The sequence below is a fragment of the Hippoglossus hippoglossus genome, chromosome 1 (assembly GCF_009819705.1).
Source record: "Hippoglossus hippoglossus isolate fHipHip1 chromosome 1, fHipHip1.pri, whole genome shotgun sequence".
Taxonomy (NCBI): Eukaryota; Metazoa; Chordata; class Actinopteri; order Pleuronectiformes; family Pleuronectidae; genus Hippoglossus; species Hippoglossus hippoglossus.
In genome coordinates this window covers 3,043,767-3,070,408 of record NC_047151.1, presented here as the reverse complement: position 1 = coordinate 3,070,408, position 26,642 = coordinate 3,043,767, and the positions used below count along the sequence as shown (strand labels likewise).

Sequence of the window (26,642 nt, the reverse complement as noted above, 5' to 3'; positions counted from 1 at the left end):
GGGGCATTAAAACTTTCTTGTCCTCACCAACTTCAGCACTGTTGCTGGGCAACAGCAATAAGGGCGTGGTGACGGCAATCATGGAAAGTCATGAAGACCACCTCACATGGGCGGGTAGACCGCATTCTCCGAAGGATGAGGCCTCTGATTTACTGTACCGTACTGTACTTAAGGACAGTTTCTAGACACTTTTTCTTTGTTTACTTCCATTTACTTACTAGGCCATATGCTTCCACTCCACTAGATTTATTCGACAGCTCACTAGTAACTTTGAAGATGTAGATTTTACACAACAAGCTTAAAAAAATGCAACACATAGTTAAAGATTAAAGCAGTGTTTGACTCCTCAAGTCTTACTGAAAACAGTGACATTACAGATGTCTGTGAGTTGTAAACAGGCTCCACCCAACAGTGATTTTTCCCCCTTTAAACATCCCACATGATTTAATTTCTATAAACATTCAAATCAAATCCATCAAATCTAATAACGTCATGCGCAGTAATAGAATAGTCAGAAGGACCAAACCAGGCCTGGTCAAACTACATTTTGCTGCTTTTACATGTGCACTTAAAGGATTTATCATGCAGTACCATGCAGCAGTATTTTTAGTTTGCAGTATTTTGACTTTGACTTCAGTAAAGGATTTGGTGACGTCTTCCAACCTTGATTCCCTCGGTCAGTGACGTCTGGTCTGGGAAAGGTGTGATGAAAGAACAATCAATACTAAGGCTGTGATGTCACTCGAAGAATAGTGCAGGGTGTGGTTTCACACATATCGCATTTTCTTCTACTCAGTATTCTGTGAAGTATAGTATCTGCGTCAGAGCCAATCAGGAGCATAGTATACCTGTGAAATATCAGGTGCACTGGTGCAACAAATGACAAAGTTTAGTTGCTCAATTTGTGGTTGGACCCAGTGCTACAGGTGTGCTCTACCATACATTTGCTTCTGCATGCTCTCAAAGTGAATAATCTCTCTCTCTGCTTCTCTTCTTCCTTCTCTTCTTCTGCAGTATGGATGTACGGCTTTACAGACAGCCCGAGGAAAGAGGCCTCAGGTAGCCTTGTGTGTCTATGTCAACATGTCGAAAAATGCATGCACTACTGTGCCTGTGCGAGGGCAACGCACCAGCTGCATCCCTTTAGGTTTTTTTTCCCCCCAATTTATTTATTTTCACACTTCAGCTTTCCCTCTACATCTGCTTTGCATGCGCTGTCATCATCCTCTCCTTCCACCCATCTGCTGCAGTTCAGCCTCTCTTTCTCCGCAGTCTATCCATCTCTCTCTGCAGACCTGCTTGGCGCTCAGTGCCAGAAAGCCAGAGCGTGGACTCTTGGTCTACATGTGGCGAAGCGCCTTAGACTGAAATGGGCAGTCAAGTCTGGTCCTTAAGAATTGTCAGTAACACTGTTTTTAATCACCATATGTGAACCTAATTCAACTGTGGGCGTGTGTGTCGTAATGATGAGTTGAGAGAGGTGTGGATTTGAAATTGTCTCTATTGCAAATAAACATCTCAGCAAAGAACATTCTTTTCCTGAGAATATAAAAACATCTTTGACACGGTACAATCACAGATTTGCCCAACTGGTGTGTATTTAGCAAATGTTCTTTGAGACATTTAGCTGTAATGGAGGCATTGTTGGGGAAAGACACATATGTGGTTTCCTTCCATTAGAGCGAGCTTTCACTGTGTCCTTTAGGAACAACAAAGACAAATCCTCACCAAAGTGTATGGGTGGAAAGAAATTGCATGATTTTGACAACAAAAAGTTGTTAAATATAAGTATTGGACCATGAAGGGCAGAAATGTAACAGGTTTTGGGCATTTGTGATTTTCTCAAGGCGTGGCTGCCGTTACAACTGCTCACAGCTTTTAAATAGCTGGATCTGTTCTGCTTTATTACCTCTGGCTGACTCTGATGGCTCCATGCATGCAGGATGCTGACATTCTCAGCAAAGCAGGTGTGTTCCCTTTCTTTATCTTCTCCTCCTGGGAGAAAGCTAAAGAAAGACAGAGTTGAATACCCAGCCTCACCCAGTGGGGGAGGTAAGGTTAGTTCCCTGGTGTCTCCCGCCTGTGTGTTTGAGTTACAACATGTAAAGATGCTTAAATGGGTTTCAAGCACTGCACAAATGCTTTAGCCTACTTCTTATTGTCCCGCGCATTCTTATAACAATATTACAAAGCCACAGTGAGGATAAAGTATTCAGCTGCATGTATTCTGAGGTATTCCCTTATCTCATGTTTATTTGAGCCTCAGGAGAGCAACTTTCTGTCAGTTGGATAGAAATAGACTTAATCTTGGCCTTAATTGGTTCTCTTACATCTCAAAGACCTAGATATGCAGAGATTAACTCTCACTGTACAATTAATCTTCAAGGTTTAGTCCCGTTAACAACATGACAAAGTGGCTGACTGCACAGAATTCACTGTCTCAAAAGCAGAGAGAGATTTGCTGACAAAGTGTGATGCTTACTTTGATTCTCAGCCATTGTAGCTAGGCAGCGTTTGTGTATATGCTCCTACTTTCTTTGTATTTTGTACATGTGCAAGTTGTTGCCATAAAGAGACAGATTGTTGGGCTCCTTCTTATTTCATACAGTTGGTGTGATGATGGCATGGACATTAGCTGTTTCGAGTTTGGTGACAACATATCGCAGTGTGGGTGCTTAAAGATCAAAGATTCAGCTTCCAACCTCCCAGAGAATGATGTGCTTTAGGTCAACCCTGTGTTCGCTGTCAGCTTTTAGTGGCAGTGCAGCCAGAGTTAAAGTTTGAGGATGGATGTGTGAACACACTCTTCTCTGACACACAGACAAAAACAATGCAAGCTTTTTGTCAGCTCGCAACGTTATCCAGTTTACATACTGAGGGTCTGATGAGAAGGCAGGATGTGGATGCAGGGTAGACAGACTGTCAAGAATTTGAAAAACGAAGCCTGCCTCTAAAGTAAAAAAAAACTTGAGTAATTGATCATTTGTCCGCCTTGCACTTGGACATCACAGTTCCACACCTAGCAACCTCAATGTGACCACAATAGATGATATGCAGTTTTTCAAATATCTAGTGTATTTCCCAAAACATTGAAGTATTTCTTAAAAAATGTATTTACAGCTTTTGGGCTACTTTATATGAGCAATTGTGGAGCCTTTGAAACAAATCGGACAGATATTCAAATCAGATTTGTATGTATCGTTACTTTTGTAAAAAAAATTCCACACAGCATCCATTCATTTGTTCTGACTGTGTTTTTGTTCACATCGTTGACACAGACACACTGGGATACTGGGACAACAGAACACAATGTTATGGGTGTGAAGCACAATCTGCTGTAATGTCCCTCTGAATCCGCGTGATTTCCTCTGTGGCCAAACAAGCAAAAAAGTGGTGTCTGCAACCCGGATCAGATGTTGACCGCGTGAATTCAGAGGGTGAAATCACTGCTGGCATCGAAAAGGTTAAACATCAGAGAGAAGGAGAGAGAGAGAGAGAGAGAGAAAACAGAGTGGCCTAACCCCAGCTGAAATGCTTTCTTCTTTTGTTTCACATAAACATGGACCCAACCTCCTTCACTGTTCCTCTCCCTCTCTCTCCCTCTCTCTCTCTCTAGTCCACTCATATGTTTCTATTTAAGGCCAGCAGTGCCGACTACCATGATTGGTGTGTTCACCCCCCCTCCCGTCTCCCTGTCCAACGGCTGGCTCCCAGCGGCAGTGGAGGGGAGGCCTTTCCACTCAACCGCACTGTTGATTTTCCACAGGGAAACTTCACCATTCTTCCACTCATTCGCTCCCCAGTCTTCCCGTCCAGTTGTTAGCAGCTCCTGTATTTCTCCTTTTTTGTTTTTCCCTCTCCGTCTTTTCCTTTGGATCTTAAAGTTTGGTTCAGGTCATGGATCCGGTTTAGGTGCAAGATGCTGCCCCTGCAAACCAATTCTACCTGGTCCCTCCTTTTGTTTTGATTCCTTCCAATGCTCCTCAGTCCTTCGCTGTGGGCCAGAGGTCGACTCAGCTATATGGCCAGACATTTGGGACGATGCAGCCAAGTCGTGAGCTCAAGTTCTGATTGGTCAAGGGGGAACAGCAGTGGGGGGGAGAGGGGATTGGCTGATGGCGGCGTACCGGGTGCACAGCGGCAACAGCGGCAGTGTAGTTGGTTGCGGTGGGCGCTCGAGGGGTGCCACGGCGGGCAGGTGGCTGACAGCCTGTTTCTTCCCCTCAGGGATTGACAGCTCGGAGCCTATGGTGCTGGAGCAGTACGTGGCCGTGGCCAACTACGAGCGGCAGGAGAACTCGGAGATCAGCCTCAAGGCCGGTGAGACGGTGGACGTGATTGAGAAGAGCGAAAGTGGTGAGTTGATTCTTTTTTGTTCATGTGACACGAACATGTGTGTTGACTTCTGTTAGCCTGATTCACAATAAGATCCATAACAGAGCCTCACTACTAACACACTGTGTGTTGTGTTGAAGAGTAACAAAACATGTGGCTCCTATACACATTGTTGGAACTGCTTGTAGTTTGTTCATTTGTTTCTTCCTGTTTGTATCTGCCGCTCTCTGAGTACACATTAGAAGCACAAACAAACACCACACTTACACAGAGTTTCATGCTCAGTCAGCACCTCTCTGTCTCCCTGCTCATGATTTTGCTCTCTCTTTCTAATCCCCTTTGTCTATACGGGTCCCCCACTCCAGCCTCCCTCCCACTCCTCTGCTCTCCCTTCGTCTTTCCCCTCTTCTCCTAATCTGACCATCTCCTCGCCGGGGCTTGGCACCACCTGGAGGTGCTGTTTGGCTGGCAGAAGTCAGTGTGTGTGTTTGTGTGGGTGTGTGTATGTGTAAAGGCAGCGTTATAGCTGGAGGCAATTTTTTTGCCTTTTGCAGCAAAAATGTCAAGTAAATTCAGAAGCATTTGTCAACGTTTTAAAAGTGAGATCTAAGATGTTTTATCGTGTAGGTGTAAAGTTAAACATAGTCAGCATGAAGTGTTATCTGTTCAGTGAACTTCTCTTGTAATAGTGCAGATCAGCTGAACACTTACATCGCCAATGGATGCAGCACCTCACTTTTCACCTTGTATATGCAACTATGGAAACTGTGTTTAGCAATCCAGAGCTCGATCTCATTTTCCACGAAAACGGCGACTTGCAGCCAGCGACTTGTTCTACTCAAGAGAACTCAGCAGCAAGCCTGACACAAACCTACTGTGTCCCTGTCATTCTCCCCCGCTCTTATCTGTTCACTGATTACACATGCAAATCCATTTCCTTTGAGTTATCTCGGGTTGCCCAATATTGAGCGATTATGTGCTGTAATGAGTCAGTTTTAGCATCGAACCGGCAGCTTGTCATTTCTCTGTGTGACTCACACAGCATTTGGTGCCTTTCCCATTTGTCTGCTGTCAACATAAAAGAGATAAGTGGTAAATGAAGTTTTGACAGCACAAAGCAGTTGCATAGGAAATTATTTTCTTTTGTGATGTGGCTTTCAGTCAAACTTGTACTCGAACAAAACTCAATGTCTTCTTGAGATTCGCCGATGTGTTACTTTCCGGTCTCCCTCTCAGCTTTGTTTGGTAGGATTTGTCAAATGTCAAGTGGGGAAATTAATTTCTACCATGTATCTTTAACTGCTTAGTTTAATGAATATTCGGTGTCCCTTGGTTACACAGTTATCTTCTTGGTGATCCCTTTTTCTCTATATTTGGCTCGACAGCATGTGCTCACCAGCTTCATTCTGATCATCCAACACTGACTGATACAGCAATAATGTATTATTTCTGAGGAACTCATGGATATGCGTGCTGTTGGCAATTACTGGCTAAAGAACTGGAGCAACAGCCATGATGATGATGATGATGATGATGATGATGATGATGATGATGAGGATGATGAGGATGATGAGGATGATGATGATGACATCAGTCAGGGGCTAAGCCAAGACAAACACATCTGAGAGCTTGTATAATTTCCCACAACCCCCTTCCCTCTTTCAAGGCTTCTCTGGTCAGAGCGTGCTTATTTTCTTTGATGTTTTCAATTCGAAGACACTGACAGTCTGACTGTTAATTGGAGCTTATTTTCTTCAACATCCTAGTCAGTAAGTGTCGGTGGAATACTGTGATATCTTTCATCATTTCCAGAAAATGCTGCAAACCATATTCTACCTGCTCTTTTTTCAAATGCTGATTTATTTTTTCCTTCACTAATTGAGCATATATGGTATTGTGTGTACTAATTTGCTTTGAATCATTCCAACACACAGTATTTCAAATCGATTTTGAGTGTCTGCAGGCTTAACTTGAGTGGAATCAGATGTTCTTCTGTCTATGTGAGAAGTTGTTGCCCTTGCAAGTCTAGACCCAGCTGTTTAACTGAACCATGTCAACAAGGTCCATCGTCATCCAGAAAACAGTTTAAATCACACCCCCCACTTTCACAATCAGAATCTGCGTGGGGGATGGAATGTCTGTATATTGCTGTTGTATCTCAGAATTTAGGAACTGCTATTTAGTAAAGTGAGATTTATGAAGCGCCAAGAGGGTGTGGGGGGGGGGGGGGGGGGACCGGAATCATCCCTGAGAGAGGAGTAGAGGCCTCTTCTGGGCCATTGTGCTGGTTGTCTCTCCCTGGTTCCTCTTCGAACATGGGAAACATCGAGCATCTAGAGAGAGCAGTGTCCCAGCTGGAGAAAATAAGTCTGCATATGTGACCAGTTAAATTACATGGAGTGTCAGATAGGGAGGCAGTGATGTGAAAGAGACTGAGAAGAAAGGTCAATGTTCAAAAGGTTAAAAAGATACAGACCTGTGTTAGATCTTGCTAAATGAGAATCCACCAAACTAGGCACATGGAACAATGCAGTTGTACTAGAAGAGTGAGGTAGATGTGGTAGGAATATATTTTATGGAAAATTTTGTGAATTTCTTCTAATTTCTTGAATAAGTCTTGATTGTTCCCATGTGGTCAACCGATGCAGAATGCAGAACAAGAAAACATCGAAATACAATCAAACAGTTGGCAGGGGTACTTAACGTTTTTTGTAATGATCAAACGGTGTCTGAAACCCCAGCATCATATTTTTCTGATGTTGGACATGGGACCGGGTTGCGTTTGCCAACCATTGTAACTGTCCAAAACCAACAATCCACATTCACACCACTTTTCACAGTTACTGGTCAGATCTATGGAGTTAATTGTTGCATGAAAGGTTGATTGAAGTTAGTTCATCTTTTTCAATAGACAAGCCTCAATTTCTTTTCTTTTGGAGCCCTCAACATTTCTCTCTTTGCTGCTCTGATGAACTGGTTTCATTAGGATAAATGAGCAGTCTACATGGTTTCATTCATTCCTCCTTTTGGGTTGTGTTGGTCAGATTTTCAGTCTTTGAGTCATTTGAGGAAAGAGTGTCCAAAATATAGGCTGTTAAACCTGTTAAATAAATATAGTTTCATCCCTTTCTATGAGAGGAGATCCGCCCAACCCATATGGATGTTTGAAATAGCTATAAGTGCTTTTGACCTTAGCTGTAGTTGTACAAAATGTTTGGCCTTCAGGCTTTACTTGTGCATATGGGTAGTAATAGATGTACATGTGTTTTAAAGTGATGACAACTGTATAGATTTGGGATGTGTTGGTGGTCGAGGGGTTTAAGACCCTGACTATGAAACCGCAGTGCTATTATGGAGATGTCTGGAATTGCCCTCCCCCATTGTCTTATGTCAAATGTGTACTGTCTTGTAACAAGTGCTCAACTTCTACTCTGAAAAAGGAACCTATCAGTCTTATGAAGACATGGCCTCAGCTTTAGCTGTTGTCTTTCTCACTTTCTATTATTTATGTTAGAGAAGGATTGGTTAATTTAACGAACAAGCCTTCCACCCATTTGCCACAGTGACGGAGGGGGAATATATGGTGTGGGGGGGACCCTTTTTTTCCCCTTGTTTCATCAGCCGAGAGCCCGAGACTAATGGATCTGCCAGGAGGACCTTGACACTAAAATGCAAACAGGATCCTTTGGGTTAGTGTGCCGCCCAAGCCACAACGCCAGCAGGAGAAATCATTTGCCCAAATATCCTGGCCTTCCTTGTTGCCAAGTTTCAGGGGCATTTCATCACAGTTGTTTAAAGAGATTAGACAGATTTCCTTTCCTCTCTGGACTTGACTATACACCTCACATGGTGCGTGACCTCCAGCTGGGTTGCCAGTTAATACTAATCCTCTATTTGGAAAATAAAATAAAATAACTGTTGTTTTTGTGGACTTCAGTCATAAATTGCTAGAGTCCACAAAGGAAAATTGTTATTTTTGCCATTGCAAGTCAGCAAGTATAATGCTGCTGAGAGAATCAAAGCCAGGAGTTTTGGCAGCATTTTCCCCCCACATCTCCCACTTCCCAGGTGATGGAGAGGCAGGCAGTAGCCAGTAACACCCTCCCAAAGGTGTTTCCTCAGTACTGTGCTTGGTCTGACTCAAGACGGTTCCCTGTGTTGACTACTTTCAGTTAGTATCCAAACTTTGTATTGCATTAGGTCATTTATACTTCAAGCTCTACTTAGATTAGAGTAAGCCTTGCCTTAAGGCTATGAAATAATTACTGCAGTTGAGTGTTACAGAAGCTTGAAAATGTCAAGAAATACATCTGCATTCTGGCAATGACTGGTATTTACTGATATTGGACAGCCTGCCCTTTTGGCCCCACCCGGTAAGAAACTATAGGTCACAAGCACAACCAGATGTCTGGATTACAAACAGGAGTTCATTCTAACTGCCTTGGATATGATCCTTTGTAAGAGCCAGAGCACTGATGGTGCGAATTGTTTTTGTAAAGATTGTTACTATGAGCCGAGACCTATTGTTTTTGAAGGAATTGCAATTCTGTTGCAGACATTTTTTGAAGGCCCTCAGGATGCTCAAAAACTCACAGACTTGATTGGGCTCAGTGTTTCTGAGGGGGTTCATACTGGAACAAACTCCTAGAGAATTTATCAGATTGACTTCATTTTTGGTCAGTCTAATCTCAAGACCTTTGTGATGCTTAATTGCAAAGAGATCAGCTCTTTAAGATGTGATGTCATTTTTGATATTAACAATAATATAAAATGCAACAAACTGACACTGAGCAATTAATGAACTAATCGTTTCACCATTACATTTATAGCTCCATTGAGAATACAGCAAAGATGCGGTAAATATATCCAATTATGTAGTGTGAAGCAGATGAATAGCAAATCGTTGTTTTATGGTACTATCACAGAATGAAGTATTTCAGCGTATCTTTATCAGCTGTGGAATGAATTCATATTTTAAATTACTGAGTGGAATGTCAAGGGACAAATGATCAAGTGAAACAATGGGGCTCTTTTTACCAGGCTTGTGTGGAGGGATCTTGAAAAGGTGTTGCATGAGAAGCCAGCTTGACCCTCCACCTTAAATGCAGTCCATGTCTTTAATTAAGGCGTACTGAGGGCTAGCTTAAAGGATGTAGCGCATCACAGATGGCTGTTTTGGACAGGGTTCACATGGGATGCTGGAGGCAAGCATTAGCATTGCGTCCTAGCCATAAAACAGACAGGCAGCATCAATCAGTGTGGTACGTCTTGAGCCAGGAGATGGCCCACTATCATTCTCACAACACCCTAGCTTAGCCATGTTAGCGGGCTACTCCCCGAGGCAGTAAAAACGTGCCCAGCAGCTTCAGCCACTTCATTCTTAGACCTGAGCTCAGACTATCTAGGGTTAGTGGAGGTTCAGAGGAGACTGTACTTTAAACTGACCATGGAGCCACTTTCACAGGCTCAGGCTGAAAACAGCATGTTTGAATAAGCATAGCAAAAACATGCACAGAGGTACTGCCAGAGAATCTGACAGGCTGTTGGATTTTCTGCATTTCTCAAAAGTCTGTGTTAATGCTTTCGTCATGCTCATTTAAAGATGACAGAGAGGTGTGTGTGCCAGATGAAGATACATATGGAGGATCAATGCAGAGGTTTAGCCTGATCCCACAGAGTGTGGTGTTTAGTCAACACTGGTTTTTGAAAACCCCACCGCCAGCTGTCCCCCTTACGCTTGAAACAAGTCTGGCTCAGTTACAAGACCCCTGCTTTTTATGAAATCTTCAACCAGGTAACATGAGCTTCAAACTTGGTAATGCCTTCATCTTACAGTGTCAATAAAGACCTTGAAATTGGCTCTGACTTTCTAGGAAGAAACAGCATGAAAAGGGTTGGGTGCCTCCTCATATACCCTATTTTTAACTTTGAGACCAGCTTTGAAGTTTCTGAACGTGATACTCTACCCCAAAAACCGTTAACAGTCTTTAAATATGAAACACACACACCTTTTTTGTTCATTGTAAAAGGTTTGTAGTTTTCTTCACGGTGAACAGAGGCTGTGACAAGCAAACATGGTTATTTATAATGACTTCCAATAGCTTCACAAGAGAAAAAGTTGAAGTCTTTTCAAACCACTCATGCTCATAGATCAGTGTATCGGGTGGGGCTTCACTTTGTATGCGTTGTAGTATTTCCCCATTGTAAGGTTGACATGTTAAAGTCGTTATTGTAGCCTTAATATTCTTCAATGCAGGAGGAAATGTGGGGATTGCTAGATAAAGTCTCATTTTTGCTGGGATTTTTGATTTTTATGTTGATGGGCAATCGAGCTACTTAAAACTTCTCTGTAAATTCAACTTTCACATGCCCAAAGCGCTAGTTTTGTACAGGACATGGCGTTTAGCCAATATGGGTGTTAAAATGTTTATAAACATTTAGGGATTAAAAATGAATCATGTATTAATTGAATGACTATATGACAAGAGGAATGACAGCTCTGTTAAAGTTAAGTCAAAACATCTCCACCCCTTCATGGTGGCTGGCTGCAGTATAGTTCATAAACCCCTTCCCCCTCCATGTTGTTCAATGGGACATGGACCAACAAAAGTAAATGCCAAGTCGATGCTTTATGCCACCTGAGGTATTGTATGTTTATGTGAGTGAGGAGAGACTGACTCGCGATTGGACAGGTAGATGTTTGAATGGCACCTGGATACCAAGGCTCCACTTTGCCAACACTATTGTACAGACTCCAGGCTCCAAATGACATCACCACTGGGAGGTAGTTGAGATGTGTAGTCCATCTTTAATTAGATGAAACGCATATATCACATGGACCAGGTTTGTCACCTGGGATGATGTAGGATGTAACTTATATAAGCCCACGTCACTTCTTGCAGTGACCACAGTCATCCAGAATTCATGGAACAGTGGTTGCAAACAGAAATTCCCACTTCAAATACAGAAGATGTAACTGCTGCATGTATGGTTCTCGTCATGTTAACAGTGTCCACCAAATGGATCAAAATAATAATTTTAAATGATGAAATTCTAGGTTGGAAAAGCATTGTTTTGTATTAATATCAATAATGAAACTGGTGCAGTCCATGTATAAGATAACACAGTGACTAATTTCACTGCTTGTTTTAGGCTGCATCAATTGTTGTGCTGCTATTTTAAGCATATTCTATGACTCCCCCCACCCCCCGCTTATACTCTGCAGTAAGATAAGCAGCCAATTGAATCTATTGCCCTGAAAAGCAGCACTGCATTCCAGCACTGGCTGCACTCCATGGAATCTGTTTCTAATTAGAGGCTTTGAGGAGGAGACAAGACTGAGTGTCACCTTGTGGGTCCCCACCGAATGTGGCGTTTCAAACAGACATCATTGACAAAGCTGTCTGATGGCTGTTCTGAACATCCCAAAATGAGAAAGTGAAAAAGTGCAGCGTTGTTGCTGGGCAGGAAATTAGCATGGAATATATGTGGCTTTGAAGCTCTGGCCAAACATCTGCTGGCTCTCCCCCTTTATCTTCTCTCTTTCTCCACACAATTCTTTTAATCTCTCTTATTCTCACTCTCTTATCTCTCTCTCTATCTCTCTCTCTCTCTCTCCCTCTTGTTTTTTATCACCCTTCCTTTTTGGATCAAAAAGGACCTCATATATCTCCCATCCGTCCAAACCTCTCAAATGGGACCCAGGTCTATGACGGTCAGTGATTATTTTTCCCTGTCCAGTTGGTGTACCACTGTGTTCACTGTGACCTTCACTTTCCCTCTGTGGGAAAAAGCGGCCAATTATTGCCTGCTAAGACATGGTGTAGCTAGAAAGTCCAATTAGAACTCAACGCTGTAAGAAAAAACAATTACAGCCCTTCCACTGGCTTACATATTCATATTTTGTGCTGTGTGTGTCATAAATGTGGGAGACAGCAGGTGTTGCTGCATAACCTTTCTGAATATTAGTCATTAGTTACACGTTGCCTCATAAATCCTCCAGAATAGTTGGGTATGTTATGTCAGACACACTAGCAAGCGTGTGTAAATCAATTTAGAGACAAACACCATTGTTAGACCTGTTCTATTTTATTGTTAGCCTTAGGTAAAGAAGGTGGGGTTCCACTTCACCAAGTACCTGGGCATAAATGACCTGACGCCTGAGAGGAAATGAGCACTCATGTTCTCAACCTGGGAGCAACACAATGCATTATTGCTGCAGCCGGAGCTTAGAGGACTCACACAGCTCTGGGATTGCTTCTCTCATTGGTGTGACTCACTCAAACACACACATACTTGCACACACATACACACAGGGAGGGTGGAAGCAGCCACTGCTGTGATGATTTCAACCTGTTAAAACAACAGCTTTAACAGCTTCTGCTGTGTGTACAGATGGCTTTACAGTATGCATTGCATTACCTCTTATTTGCTCTGTCCAGTGCCTGTTCATTTTCACTGCTGCCAAAAACACCCACCCCAAAAACAGGCTGTGGCCAGTGCGACTCTTGTTTTTCCATGCCAGGCCATATACTCAAACATGTGCACTTATTTGTCATGTTTCAGAGAAAACGTGATATGTCTTTATGTAAGGTTGTCTTTGATCGCAACTTCAACCCCTTCCAGGGAGCGCCCTGGTTTTATCTGAAGCACACAGATCTCCACAGGAGGCAAGATTGCCATTACACTTTCATTTTTCCTCCATGTGTTGGAAATAGAGAGAGAAGCATTTGAACATCTCTTTATCTTTAAGACCTACATACACATTATAGTTTGTGCACAAAATTTTACTTGCCAAAAGGAAACCGTTATAATCAATTTTACCTTCAATCAACTGTCCTGTGGTAAGCATTAATGCATCAGTAAATACCATGACAATGCATTTGCTGGACTTTGATATTTCTTGTACGCAAACTGAGAGTTTGGTCTAATGTTTGCTCCAAGTCCCAGTGTCAACAAAAACATTTGGATTCATCCTCTGGGGACCATGAGTTCATATGTAATTTCATGACTAGTTGGCCACTGAACAAGGGAGAGAGACAAATGAAGCAACATTTGTGAGCACATTCGTCCTTTCAGGCCCACCAGTCTGAGTAGTTTTTCTCCATCTGGCTGCGTCTTTGATACAGATCTCCTCCTACACTTTGGATGTTCTGTCAAAACTGTAATCTGTCTACAGGCTCCTCACACAATATGACCAGCCCACTTCTCTCAGGGCCCAGATCTGCCACACTGCCAGCTGACTATTACAGTGACAGAGTGGCTGCTTCTCTACATTTCTCATTCTATCTGCAGTGTGTTTTCCCCACGCCTTGTGTCCAGTCTGGTCTACTCTCCGTGAGAGGTCCTCTGTTATCAGCTTTTACCGTGCCCACTTTTCCAGATAGATTTATAGGGGAACTATGTCCTGTTAAAACTTTGCTGTGCTCTACCATGTGTGCACATGCTGTCTGCAGCTTGGTGTGTGTAAATTGCGACAGAGACACTACTTGACCTGTTTCTGGTCTTTTGAATCTTTTGATTCAGTGTGCATGTGAGGAAATGACAGAAACATATATGTAGTAATCAGCAACACAGCTACAGAGAGTTCTGCAGTCTGTATTTATTGAACCTTAAGAAGTAAAACCATTGTTATTACTACTTTTGTACATCCATGCTTTCAATTGGACTCATCATTCTGGCATCAATCAAACTTCCTGTCTTCGTTGTGGACATTTCTGAAGCTCAGCCAGTTAAACTCACAACTGCTGTGATTTTAACCTGTACACACCCGTGACATCACATTATTCCTTTTGCATGGTGGTGTATGGTCATGCCTGTCTCCAAATTATCACACAATTTTAGCTCCCACCACATTTAGATTCTTCGAAAAATGTAGTTGCACAGTTACTCTGATCATTTTGTCTTGGGCTCTGTGGTTAATGTTCTAATCATCCAATTTTAGATTTGCTATATTAGTATTGTTGTTAGGATCCTACTATTTACTCTGTCTATGCAAACACAGTTCCCATCAGCTTTAGCTTTAGAAGTCAACATGATATATGCAGCAGTTGGGGGGGGTTACACTACTGTTAATAGTGAACAGTCCCCTTAGTCCTCTATCAGCACAGGAGAGTTATTATTCAGTCTTTCCACCATGTGCCAGGTGGACTATAGAGGAATAGCTCCTGCATTTGTCTCTGAAGTAATCGTCCTCTCCTCTGTACAGGTGGCTCCAATTCGTCTTCAGCTTTTTGAGTAATTTTGCAATGAATCAGGCTACGAAAGCCCTAATGTGTTTCATACGGACCGAGCTATTCTTACTGTTCGGAGGACGTTTTATATTCCAGCAAAGGCGAAAATATATTAAAGCCTTTGGGAATGAAAACACAAAATCTCCACTACAAGAGGAATCTGAAGCTACAGTTCGCGTATAAAAACAAACAACCAGGAGCTATGGTTTAAGATTTGATTAGCATAACTGTAGTGCTGTCAGATGCATTTCGATATGAAACATTCGTTGAGGCCAAGCAGTAGTCTAATTTAAATCTGACGGGTTTGAAGCCAACTAAGCTGACCTTGTCTGAAGCCAGACTGCAGTGTAACATCTCTGCAGGAGTCAGGGAGCAGTCAGCAGGCGAGGACAGAGAATCCAAGGTAGTGTAACTGGGATGAACTTCAGGCTGGACGAGCTACACTGCAGCTACTGTGCATAACGCCATGTGTGAGTGTAGACCCTCAGGTTGAATTAACTCCTGTGTTGGCTGTGAGACATGTCCCACTGTGGGGAAATAGAGGCGACACAGTGTTTCAGTAGGACTTTGTGTGTGAACTGACTCACAAGCTGTCTCAGTCCGGGTGCCTTTGACCTCTGTGAGCCTAAATTAGTATGAGCAGTTTAATTCATTGTTGAATTGCTGAACAAAAAATAAACAAACAGTAGTTTTGATGGTCGATTATGCAATTATTAGTCATTTATTATAGGGGAAAAAACAATTGCAAACAAAACTCCAGCTTCTCGAAAGTGAAGATTTCCTTGTTTATGTGTTATATTTGTTCACTTAATATCATTTTGATTTTGTCACCTTTTGCTTCTGATAATTATAAACTAGTAATTAAATGGTTAGAAAATAATGACAAATAATGAATCATCTCAAAATATACTTACTTCATTAACCATTACTTCCATCTGTTACCTAAAATATTCCTTACAGTCAGTGTTAAATAACTGCTTTAGGTGACTAAAAGGGAAGTTTATTATTTCTGCATAACTGCACTGGATTATACGACTGATTCCATGACCTCTTTGTTGCAATCAAATATATTGTTAATGAATTGTTTGTTCATAAATACAAACAATATAACTTTTTATGCAGCATTAAATTATTTAATTGATTACCCATACAGCTATGAGTATTAAGTTATAATAGGGCTGTGCAGTCATCTGAAAATAATGCATGTTCCCAGTCACACTGTGGCTGTGGAACACAACTTCCCCCTGCTACCATGACTGTTTCTTTCCCTATGATACAACTCCGTGTTACAGGCATATATTTTCCACCTCGTTCATAGTATGTGTTGATGTGATTCATAGTATTGCCTGCTAATAAAAAAGGGTGTGAAGGGTTGATTCCTCCTGGCTTCTCCAACCACATTAGAGAGCTGAGCCATGAGGCTGTAAACACACTGCTGCAGTTATGACCTAATTGTTGGACTCATTTGAAGTAAGAAAAAGAGAAGTAATCATCTTTTTTATACTGTCTCTGTAACTGCATTCACACATTCAATCACACTTACACAGAAAAGGACACTTGCGACAGAGGGGTTGCCCATTTCAATCCCAGGGATAGTGGTCAAACTGAGGGTGTGTGTATCAAACATAGGCTCAGAGCAACTACTATTCCCTCCTGACTTATACTGTGTATGTGCCAGCTTGTACCATCTATGTACAGTGTGTGTGTGTGTGTGTGTGTGTGTGTGTGTGTGTGTGTGTGTGTGTGTGTGTGTGTGTGGAGAGAGAGAGAGAGACAGGGTTGTTCATTGTTTTGTAGCCAAATGCTGCAACACTAATTAAGCCACATCTCCCCGTTTTAAGACAAGTAACAGATTTTTTGTTATGATAGGAATGGTACTTTTTTTCAATTGAACTGGAGAATGACACAAGGTTTCAAAATGCTATCGATGTATATAAATCTGTTTTATAATCTTAAAAGTCACCCTAGTGAATACTATAACAGAAGAGTGATCACAAACCCCTCACTTTCAGTCGTCAGTCAGAGCATGATCTCACTTTGGTCGGGGTAAAAGGTTAATGTGAAATGAGTTCAAATTCAATGCAGCAGTGTAGTGTTGATTTATGATTCAGCCCTGAGTGGAAAAGCCTTTCGCTTCCACGAGACTCCCTAAAGAAACATGATTATTCAGACTTGGAGGAAAGAAACCAAAGGTATTCTAGGAAACTGTGGACCATCCAGCAAGTTTCCGAGCTACTGCGAGGAGTTCTTGACCGTTTTACAAAGCATCCCAGGACATTATTCCTTGAGAATCTCTAATGGCAGCAAGTCAGCATGGTGTGGTGACTCGAGTGAAGCATGTGTTTCTACAAGTCATCCACAGCTTTGTAAGTGGTGGGGCTCTGGAAACGGCAATGTTGGTCAGTCAGAATCGATTGCAGGAGAATTTAAACGTACATGTAAAGACGCCTGATGACGTTGATTATCTCCCAGCTTTTCCTCTAGCACCACCATGATGTGGAAACTTTTGGTCTTGAATGGCTTATAAAATTTGATACAATTTAGCAACAACGGGTCAAATTATTTAGTATTCGGGCCATACCAAAGGGAAAAGAAATGCTGGGGTTTTGAGATAGTTTTGTAATATCACAAGTTGTAATATTACGAGAGTAAAGTTGTAAAGTTTAAATATATGTACAAATGTAATATATCATAAAATTAAAAAAATTCTCGTAAAATTACGTCTTTATTCTTTTAATATTATGACTATTTTCTTTAAGTGGCCCTACCACGCCATCTTCTATGTATCACATATTCAGTGTAAAGTTTGCATATGAAATGGATTGCACAAACCTCTCTACAGACGCTCCCGGTTCCCAGACAGTGCATCCTAATTTATTAATTCAGTTTGGTGATCCCACATCTTCCACAGTTGCCTATTTTGTTTTGTTTAAGTGAAATGTCCACAACTCTTGATTGGATTGCCATGGAATTTTGTACAGACACTCATGGTCCTTTCAAGACAAATTCTAACAACTCTGGTGATCTGCGGACCAATTTTCTTCTAACACCAACATCAGATTTTAAATCGTTGTAAACTTAAGTTTGTTATTATTACTACTACGATATTAGCCTTTTAATCAAAGCACTGTTGTTAATAAGTACAGCTTCACAATGCTGCATAGATGTCTGTGGGTTGTTATACTGCATAATGTTGATTTGCACAAGTGGCAGCCACTAAGCTTGGTGATGACAGCGGCACTGCATGGTGTCACTGGCAGAATAAGACATTTCAAAATAGGAAGTCGTGAAAAATAATTTATTGAAATGTTCCTCTGCACATATCCGAAGTGCTTTTTAAACTTCTGGTGATCTGTGTTTTGCTTAAAGTTGCAACACTTCTCCAGTTTCTCTCAGAGTCTGGTTTAGTAATGATGAGAACTTTCCAAGTAGGGGAAACTTCCAGGTGTCTCACATCTCTCTGTTACTCTGATACGGACATGCCCTGCATATTAGGCTTATTGGGTTATACACAGACTTAATGGGCTATCGTGCTCATTTACCATCATGGTCCATAGTGCCCGCTGACAAATGTGATATGTAATTTCCATTGATTGGTGTAAATCACCATGTGGGAATAATGCTTGCTGCCATCCCACAGGCCTTAATGGTTGTTAGCTACGCTGATGTGATCATCTCTCTGCCTTTTACTCACCAATCTTTTCTCTCTCCAGGATGGTGGTTTGTCAGCACAGCAGAGGAGCAGGGCTGGGTGCCGGCTACATACTTGGACTCCCAGAATGGAACCAGAGACGATTTGGATCTTGGAACTTCCAGGACTGGAGAAGGTTAGCACACACACTCACACACACACACACACACACACACACACACACACACCACACACACACACACACACCCCACACACGCACACACACACACACAACATTATTAGATTCATAAAACAAAGAAAGACACATGTTTGACTGACTCCTTATTTGAGTTACTTGCACATACACTCACAAACACACTTCCAGTCACATACTAGGAGCCTTGAAGACCCCTCAAAACACCATAGTGAAACGGTACCAGACCGCAGCCAAAGGATTTGCAATATTTTGGAACCAAAGAAAATTCTTTTCAACTCCCCAGGGAGTCAGCAACTCTTGCAGCAGCCTCATTTTGTTGTGACCCTTTCCTCCCTAATGTTTAGTCTGACTGCCCGAGTGGAGCATTTCATCACTGTGTCATAAGCCCAATGCTGGTTTCAGACCATATCTTAGATCTAAAAGAGATACGTGAAAATATGCTTAAAAGATATCTGCCAAACAAGGATTGTTTGTCATGGTGTGTATGTGCCACTGGATTATCTAAGAAATATTTTCCGTCTCATTAAGATGTGCTACTCGGCATGCATCATTGAACTGTGCACATTCTGAAAGACAATCACACACTGTGCTAGAATGATGACACCTTCAACAGAGTTGTCACACATTTGCTGCTCTCATTCATTTCTTAATTTGTTTTATTTCACTCTCAAGTTCACACACGTAATAGATTTTGGCAGTGCTCATAACAGAGACATCTTTCATAAGAAATAAGCAAAATTCTGTTCTGCTTAACAGATTTGTATTTTTTTAATATTCGTTCCAAGATTAATTTTCTACTTTCTTATAGTTAGGGAGGGAGTAGTAGTTGCTCTGAGCTATATATCTTATACACACACCCTCAGTTTCATTATTAACCCAGGGATTGAAATGGGCAACCCTGCTGTCTCATGTGTCCTTTCCCGTGTGAGTGTGATTGAATGTGTAAGTGTGTGTGTGTGTGTGTGTGTGTGTGTGTGTGTGTGTGTGTGTGTGTGTGTGTGTGTGTGTGTGTGTGTGTGTGTGTGTGTCTGTGTGTGTGAGACAGAGAGAGAGAGAGAGAGAGAGAGAGAGAGAGATCTTTTATCTTATTATTAGAAGTCAGACCTATGACTGGCTGCCACATGTCCATTCTGTTTATTTATGACATGCTCCATGTAAATGGCTTTAAAGGGGAACTCACAAAGGGATTTTACACAAGTGAGTCACTAGAGTCAGAGTAAAGTTTGTGGGTGTGAAGTTTGAAAGCTAAACAGACCTCCTGCTGTCAGTCTAGCAGCTGAAGGTGACATTAGCCGCTACGAGCATAACACACCGGAATCTCCTACCAAACTTTTCGAAGTTGAGTGGGTAATTGTGGGTAACGTTGATGCCAGAGAACACAAGGAACAATGCAGACGATGTATCGATGCTTATGTGAAGATTTTTTTTCTTCGTCTTTCCTCTGATCATTGTGAGTCTGACAATGTTACCAGAGTGCAATGCTAAATCAGTGGAGAACTCTGTTGATCACTGACAACACAACATTAACATTAATAAAGATGTCTAATGGGGCAAGAAGCAAGCAGTCAAGGGTTAAACTCAACTATCTAAACAACATTGTATCAAACCAGAATTATCCTTTAATCCTGGATCTGGCAGCTGTTTTAAAAGGCACACTCTCTAATTATATTTGGTTTTCTCACTATATTCACCGACTGTTAACCAATGCACTCAAGTGAATTCATGCAGGACGTGACTGAGCTCACAGCTACGTACAAGTACACACATGCATGCACATACACACACTCCCCCAATCCTCCGGGGTCAGTGGCCCCCAGTTTCCCATTAGGCCTGGTGTCTCTGTGTTTGCATACATCGTCACTTCTCATTTCTGATCTCCCCCTTCTCGCTTCCTGTCGTCTCTTACATCTCATTATCTCTGCGTGGTCTGCAACCTGATTCCACTGACAGCTCAGCTAGCTGGAGAGGAACTGACAGGCACTGCCCGGCTCCGCTGAAATTACCTCGAAATAACATTTCCCTGTGTGCCTTCCCTTAGCTGATATTTCAATTAGGAGGTCAACGGGAGCAGGGTGGCGCTCAGTGGGACGGATGGAAAGCAGAGAGGAATCAAAGGGGAATCAAAGGGAAGAGGAAATGACAAGAAGCAGAACCGCACAAAGGGAGAGGGCGCATGTCGAGCAGAGGGAAAGATGGAGAGATCAGGGGTGAAGAGAGGATATGAGATGGAGAGACTGAGTGACACCGAAGGAATTGAATTACCACAGTGGAAATAGATGAAATAGAAGTGTTGTTTCTATCCCTCCTTCCCCTCATTAATGTGTTTGCTCTTCATGTGGCCTCGGAGAATGCACTAAGATGGGAAAATGACTCATCATGTTATGACAGCTACTTTATTATACAAGGTTTGAACTAATACGTAATGAAAGAGGTGGAGAGCTCAGCACAGAGAAGCTACAGACTCCCACTAACATACTGTATGTATCAAATAACAGTTCATGTCAATATGATCTGAACTCATAGTCATGTTAGCTCCTGCCAGTTATCATCAACTAACATCAATTAACATTATGTTTTATTTACGCTACAATTCAAATCATTGTCATCCTAGCTTCTTCCTTATAAAAAAACAGGAAATGAGCTGATCTATCAGAATCATTCCTATTGCAATTGTAGATTACTTTGACAATTACATGACATGTAATTATGTTTTTCATTTAATTGGATCCTATATATCACATGTTATATAATGAAAATAACAAACTTCATATATACAGCACGTTTCTTAACAATGTAACAAAGTGTTTCACTAAAAAGAAAAATGCAAGAAGAAGAAATATGCTTAATTGGATGCTTTAAATGTATTCCTCATTTATATTCAGAAATATAATCTGTTCCTCATTTATGGATTCTGGTTGTGGTGTCAAGAAACCACAGCTAATCCCTGATCCCAAATTACCGCTGATGGTTGTGCCATCAGTGTGTATATGTGTTTGTGTGTGAATGTGGCATGTTGCATACTTCACTGTATGAGTGGTTTATGTGAGACTGGACTATAACAGTGCAGTGCTGTATGTTGGAGAAAACAAGGTATTTAAAAATGTCTCTTTGACTGTGAGAAATTGTGAAAGGCTTTTTATCCCATTTAATAGTCTAAATAATACATGAATAATAGTTTTAGTGATGGGAAATCCTTTGATTTAGCTGAGGTCTGTGGTTGGCCGGCACACAATGAAACTCCTCCCTCATGAAGTGGGAATTCCTTGCCCCACAGAAAGCTGTGTGTTTATGAAAGTTCTGCTGTAGCTTTCTACTTACCTTCTTGACAGAGTGAACCCAACACTGGAGCAAGATGTCTGCCTGCTGGCTGTGGTGATATGTGTGCAGAGAGATATATGGAAAAAGTTGTTTATGACCACTGTCAGCTGATGGCAGCTGTGGTTTTAGTTTTGTTTCACATTAAGGGGGGGTCCAGTGTGTGAGTGGGGTTCAGTTTGTTAGGTGGGGTTCAGTTTGTTAGGTGGGGTTCAGTGTGTGAGGTGGGGTTCAGTTTGTTAGGTGGGGTTCAGTGTGTGAGGTGGGGTTCAGTTTGTTAGGTGGGGTTCAGTTTGTTAGGTGGGGTTCAGTGTGTGAGGTGGGGTTCAGTGTGTTAGGTGGGGTTCAGTTTGTTAGGTGGGGTTCAGTTTGTTAGGTGGGGTTCAGTGTGTGAGGTGGGGTTCAGTGTGTGAGGTGGGGTTCAGTTTGTTAGGTGGGGTTCAGTGTGTGAGGTGGGGTTCAGTGAGTGAGGTGGGGTTCAGTGTGTGAGGTGGGGTTCAGTTTGTTAGGTGTGGTTCAGTTTGTTAGGTGGGGTTCAGTGTGTGAGGTGGGGTTCAGTTTGTTAGGTGGGGTTCAGTTGTTAGGTGGGGTTCAGTGTGTGAGGTGGGGTTCAGTTTGTTAGGTGGGGTTCAGTGTGTGAGGTGGGGTTCAGTTTGTTAGGTGGGGTTCAGTTTGTTAGGTGGGGTTCAGTTTGTTTGGTGGGGTTCAGTGTGTTAGGTGGGGTTCAGTGTGTTAGGTGGGGTTCAGTGTGTGAGGTGGGGTTCAGTTTGTTGGGTGGGGTTCAGTGTGTGAGGTGGGGTTCAGTTTGTTGGGTGGGGTTCAGTGTGTTAGGTGGGGTTCAGTTTGTTAGGTGGGGTTCAGTTTGTTAGGTGGGGTTCAGTGTGTGAGGTGGGGTTCAGTTTGTTAGGTGGGGTTCAGTTTGTTAGGTGGGGTTCAGTTTGTGAGGTGGGGTTCAGTGTGTGAGGTGGGGTTCAGTTTGTTAGGTGGGGTTCAGTTTGTTAGGTGGGGTTCAGTTTGTTAGGTGGGGTTCAGTGTGTGAGGTGGGGTTCAGTGTGTGAGGTGGGGTTCAGTTTGTTGGGTGGGGTTCAGTGTGTTAGGTGGGGTTCAGTGTGTTAGGTGGGGTTCAGTTTGTTAGGTGGGGTTCAGTGTGTGAGGTGGGGTTCAGTTTGTTAGGTGGGGTTCAGTTTGTTAGGTGGGGTTCAGTTTGTTAGGTGGGGTTCAGTGTGTGAGGTGGGGTTCAGTGTGTTAGGTGGGGTTCAGTTTGTTAGGTGGGGTTCAGTTTGTTAGGTGGGGTTCAGTTTGTTAGGTGGGGTTCAGTGTGTGAGGTGGGGTTCAGTGTGTGAGGTGGGGTTCAGTTTGTTAGGTGGGGTTCAGTGTGTGAGGTGGGGTTCAGTGTGTTAGGTGGGGTTCAGTGTGTTAGGTGGGGTTCAGTGTGTGAGGTGGGGTTCAGTTTGATAGGTGGGGTTCAGTGTGTGATGGGGGGTTCAGTTTGTTAGGTGGGGTTCAGTTTGTTAGGTGGGGTTCAGTTTGTTAGGTGGGGTTCAGTGTGTTAGGTGGGGTTCAGTGTGTGAGGTGGGGTTCAGTTTGTTAGGTGGGGTTCAGTGTGTTAGGTGGGGTTCAGTTTGTTAGGTGGGGTTCAGTTTGTTAGGTGGGGTTCAGTGTGTTAGGTGGGGTTCAGTGTGTGAGGTGGGGTTCAGTTTGTTAGGTGGGGTTCAGTGTGTGATGGGGGGTTCAGTTTGTTAGGTGGGGTTCAGTGTGTGAGGTGGGGTTCAGTGTGTTAGATGGGGTTCAGTGTGTGAGGTGGGGTTCAGTTTGTTAGGTGGGGTTCAGTGTGTGAGGTGGGGTTCAGTTTGTTAGGTGGGGTTCAGTTTGTTAGGTGGGGTTCAGTTTGTTAGGTGGGGTTCAGTGTGTGAGGTGGGGTTCAGTGTGTGAGGTGGGGTTCAGTTTGTTGGGTGGGGTTCAGTGTGTTAGGTGGGGTTCAGTGTGTTAGGTGGGGTTCAGTTTGTTAGGTGGGGTTCAGTTTGTTAGGTGGGGTTCAGTTTGTTAGGTGGGGTTCAGTGTGTGAGGTGGGGTTCAGTGTGTTAGGTGGGGTTCAGTTTGTTAGGTGGGGTTCAGTTTGTTAGGTGGGGTTCAGTTTGTTAGGTGGGGTTCGGTGTGTGAGGTGGGGTTCAGTGTGTGAGGTGGGGTTCAGTTTGTTAGGTGGGGTTCAGTGTGTGAGGTGGGGTTCAGTGTGTTAGGTGGGGTTCAGTGTGTTAGGTGGGGTTCAGTGTGTGAGGTGGGGTTCAGTTTGATAGGTGGGGTTCAGTGTGTGATGGGGGGTTCAGTTTGTTAGGTGGGGTTCAGTTTGTTAGGTGGGGTTCAGTTTGTTAGGTGGGGTTCAGTGTGTGATGGGGTTCAGTGTGTGAGGTGGGGTTCAGTTTGTTAGGTGGGGTTCAGTGTGTTAGGTGGGGTTCAGTTTGTTAGGTGGGGTTCAGTTTGTTAGGTGGGGTTCAGTGTGTTAGGTGGGGTTCAGTGTGTGAGGTGGGGTTCAGTTTGTTAGGTGGGGTTCAGTGTGTGATGGGGGGTTCAGTTTGTTAGGTGGGGTTCAGTGTGTGAGGTGGGGTTCAGTGTGTTAGGTGGGGTTCAGTGTGTGAGGTGGGGTTCAGTGTGTGAGGTGGGGTTCAGTTTGTTAGGTGGGGTTCAGTGTGTGAGGTGGGGTTCAGTTTGTTAGGTGGGGTTCAGTTTGTTAGGTGGGGTTCAGTTTGTTAGGTGGGGTTCAGTTTGTTAGGTGGGGTTCAGTTTGTTAGGTGGGGTTCAGTGTGTTAGGTGGGGTTCAGTTTGTTAGGTGGGGTTCAGTGTGTTAGGTGGGGTTCAGTTTGTTAGGTGGGGTTCAGTGTTAGGTGGGGTTCAGTGGGGTTCAGTTTGTTAGGTGGGGTTCAGTTTGTTAGGTGGGGTTCAGTGTGTTAGGTGGGGTTCAGTTTGTTAGGTGGGGTTCAGTGTGTTAGGTGGGGTTCAGTTTGTTAGGTGGGGTTCAGTGTGTTAGGTGGGGTTCAGTGTGTGAGGTGGGGTTCAGTTTGTTAGGTGGGGTTCAGTTTGTTAGGTGGGGTTCAGTGTGTTAGGTGGGGTTCAGTGTGTGAGGTGGGGTTCAGTTTGTTAGGTGGGGTTCAGTTTGTTAGGTGGGGTTCAGTGTGTGAGGTGGGGTTCAGTTTGTGAGGTGGGGTTCAGTTTGTTAGGTGGGGTTCAGTGTGTGAGGTGGGGTTCAGTTTGTTAGGTGGGGTTCAGTGTGTGAGGTGGGGTTCAGTTTGTTAGGTGGGGTTCAGTGGGTGAGGTGGGGTTCAGTTTGTTAGGTGGGGTTCAGTTTGTTAGGTGGGGTTCAGTTTGTTAGGTGGGGTTCAGTTTGTGAGGTGGGGTTCAGTTTGTTAGGTGGGGTTCAGTGTGTGAGGTGGGGTTCAGTTTGTTAGGTGGGGTTCAGTTTGTTAGGTGGGGTTCAGTGTTGGGTGGGGTTCAGTGTGTTAGGTGGGGTTCAGTGTGTTAGGTGGGGTTCAGTGTGTGTAGGTGGGGTTCAGTTTGTTAGGTGGGGTTCAGTTTGTTAGGTGGGGTTCAGTGTGTGAGGTGGGGTTCAGTTTGTTAGGTGGGGTTCAGTTTGTTAGGTGGGGTTCAGTGTGTGAGGTGGGGTTCAGTTTGTTAGGTGGGGTTCAGTGTGTGAGGTGGGGTTCAGTTTGTTAGGTGGGGTTCAGTTTGTTAGGTGGGGTTCAGTTTGTTGGGTGGGGTTCAGTGTGTTAGGTGGGGTTCAGTGTGTTAGGTGGGGTTCAGTGTGTGAGGTGGGGTTCAGTTTGTTGGGTGGGGTTCAGTGTGTGAGGTGGGGTTCAGTTTGTTGGGTGGGGTTCAGTGTGTTAGGTGGGGTTCAGTTTGTTAGGTGGGGTTCAGTTTGTTAGGTGGGGTTCAGTGTGTGAGGTGGGGTTCAGTTTGTTAGGTGGGGTTCAGTTTGTTAGGTGGGGTTCAGTTTGTGAGGTGGGGTTCAGTGTGTGAGGTGGGGTTCAGTTTGTTAGGTGGGGTTCAGTTTGTTAGGTGGGGTTCAGTGTGTGAGGTGGGGTTCAGTGTGTTAGGTGGGGTTCAGTTTGTTAGGTGGGGTTCAGTTTGTTAGGTGGGGTTCAGTGTGTGAGGTGGGGTTCAGTGTGTGAGGTGGGGTTCAGTTTGTTGGGTGGGGTTCAGTGTGTTAGGTGGGGTTCAGTGTGTTAGGTGGGGTTCAGTTTGTTAGGTGGGGTTCAGTGTGTGAGGTGGGGTTCAGTTTGTTAGGTGGGGTTCAGTTTGTTAGGTGGGGTTCAGTTTGTTAGGGGGGTTCAGTGTGTGAGGTGGGGTTCAGTGTGTAGGTGGGGTTCAGTGTAGGTGGGGTTCAGTTTGTTAGGTGGGGTTCAGTTTGTTGTGGGGTTCAGTTTGTTAGGTGGGGTTCGGTGTGTGAGGTGGGGTTCAGTGTGTGAGGTGGGGTTCAGTTTGTTAGGTGGGGTTCAGTGTGTGAGGTGGGGTTCAGTGTGTTAGGTGGGGTTCAGTGTTAGGTGGGGTTCAGTGTGTGAGGTGGGGTTCAGTTTGATAGGTGGGGTTCAGTGTGTGAGGGGGGTTCAGTTTGTTAGGTGGGGTTCAGTTTGTTAGGTGGGGTTCAGTGTGTGATGGGGGTTCAGTGTGTGAGGTGGGGTTCAGTTTGTTAGGTGGGGTTCAGTGTTAGGTGGGGTTCAGTTTGTTAGGTGGGGTTCAGTTTGTTAGGTGGGGTTCAGTGTGTTAGGTGGGGTTCAGTGTGTGAGGTGGGGTTCAGTTTGTTAGGTGGGGTTCAGTGTGTGATGGGGGGTTCAGTTTGTTAGGTGGGGTTCAGTGTGTGAGGTGGGGTTCAGTGTGTTAGATGGGGTTCAGTGTGAGGTGGGGTTCAGTTTGTTAGGTGGGG

General features: G+C 43.6%; 1 protein-coding gene across 1 annotated transcript in view; it reads left to right on the top strand.

Annotated features, from left to right (window-relative positions):
* The window catches only part of sh3pxd2aa (SH3 and PX domains 2Aa), a 107,178-nt gene that overhangs the window by 64,667 nt on the left and 15,869 nt on the right, over positions 1-26,642 (top strand). Inside the window, 3 exon segments of the mRNA XM_034592073.1 lie at positions 1,015-1,059; positions 4,228-4,356; positions 18,281-18,394. Coding sequence (XP_034447964.1) covers positions 1,015-1,059; positions 4,228-4,356; positions 18,281-18,394 — 288 coding nt within the window.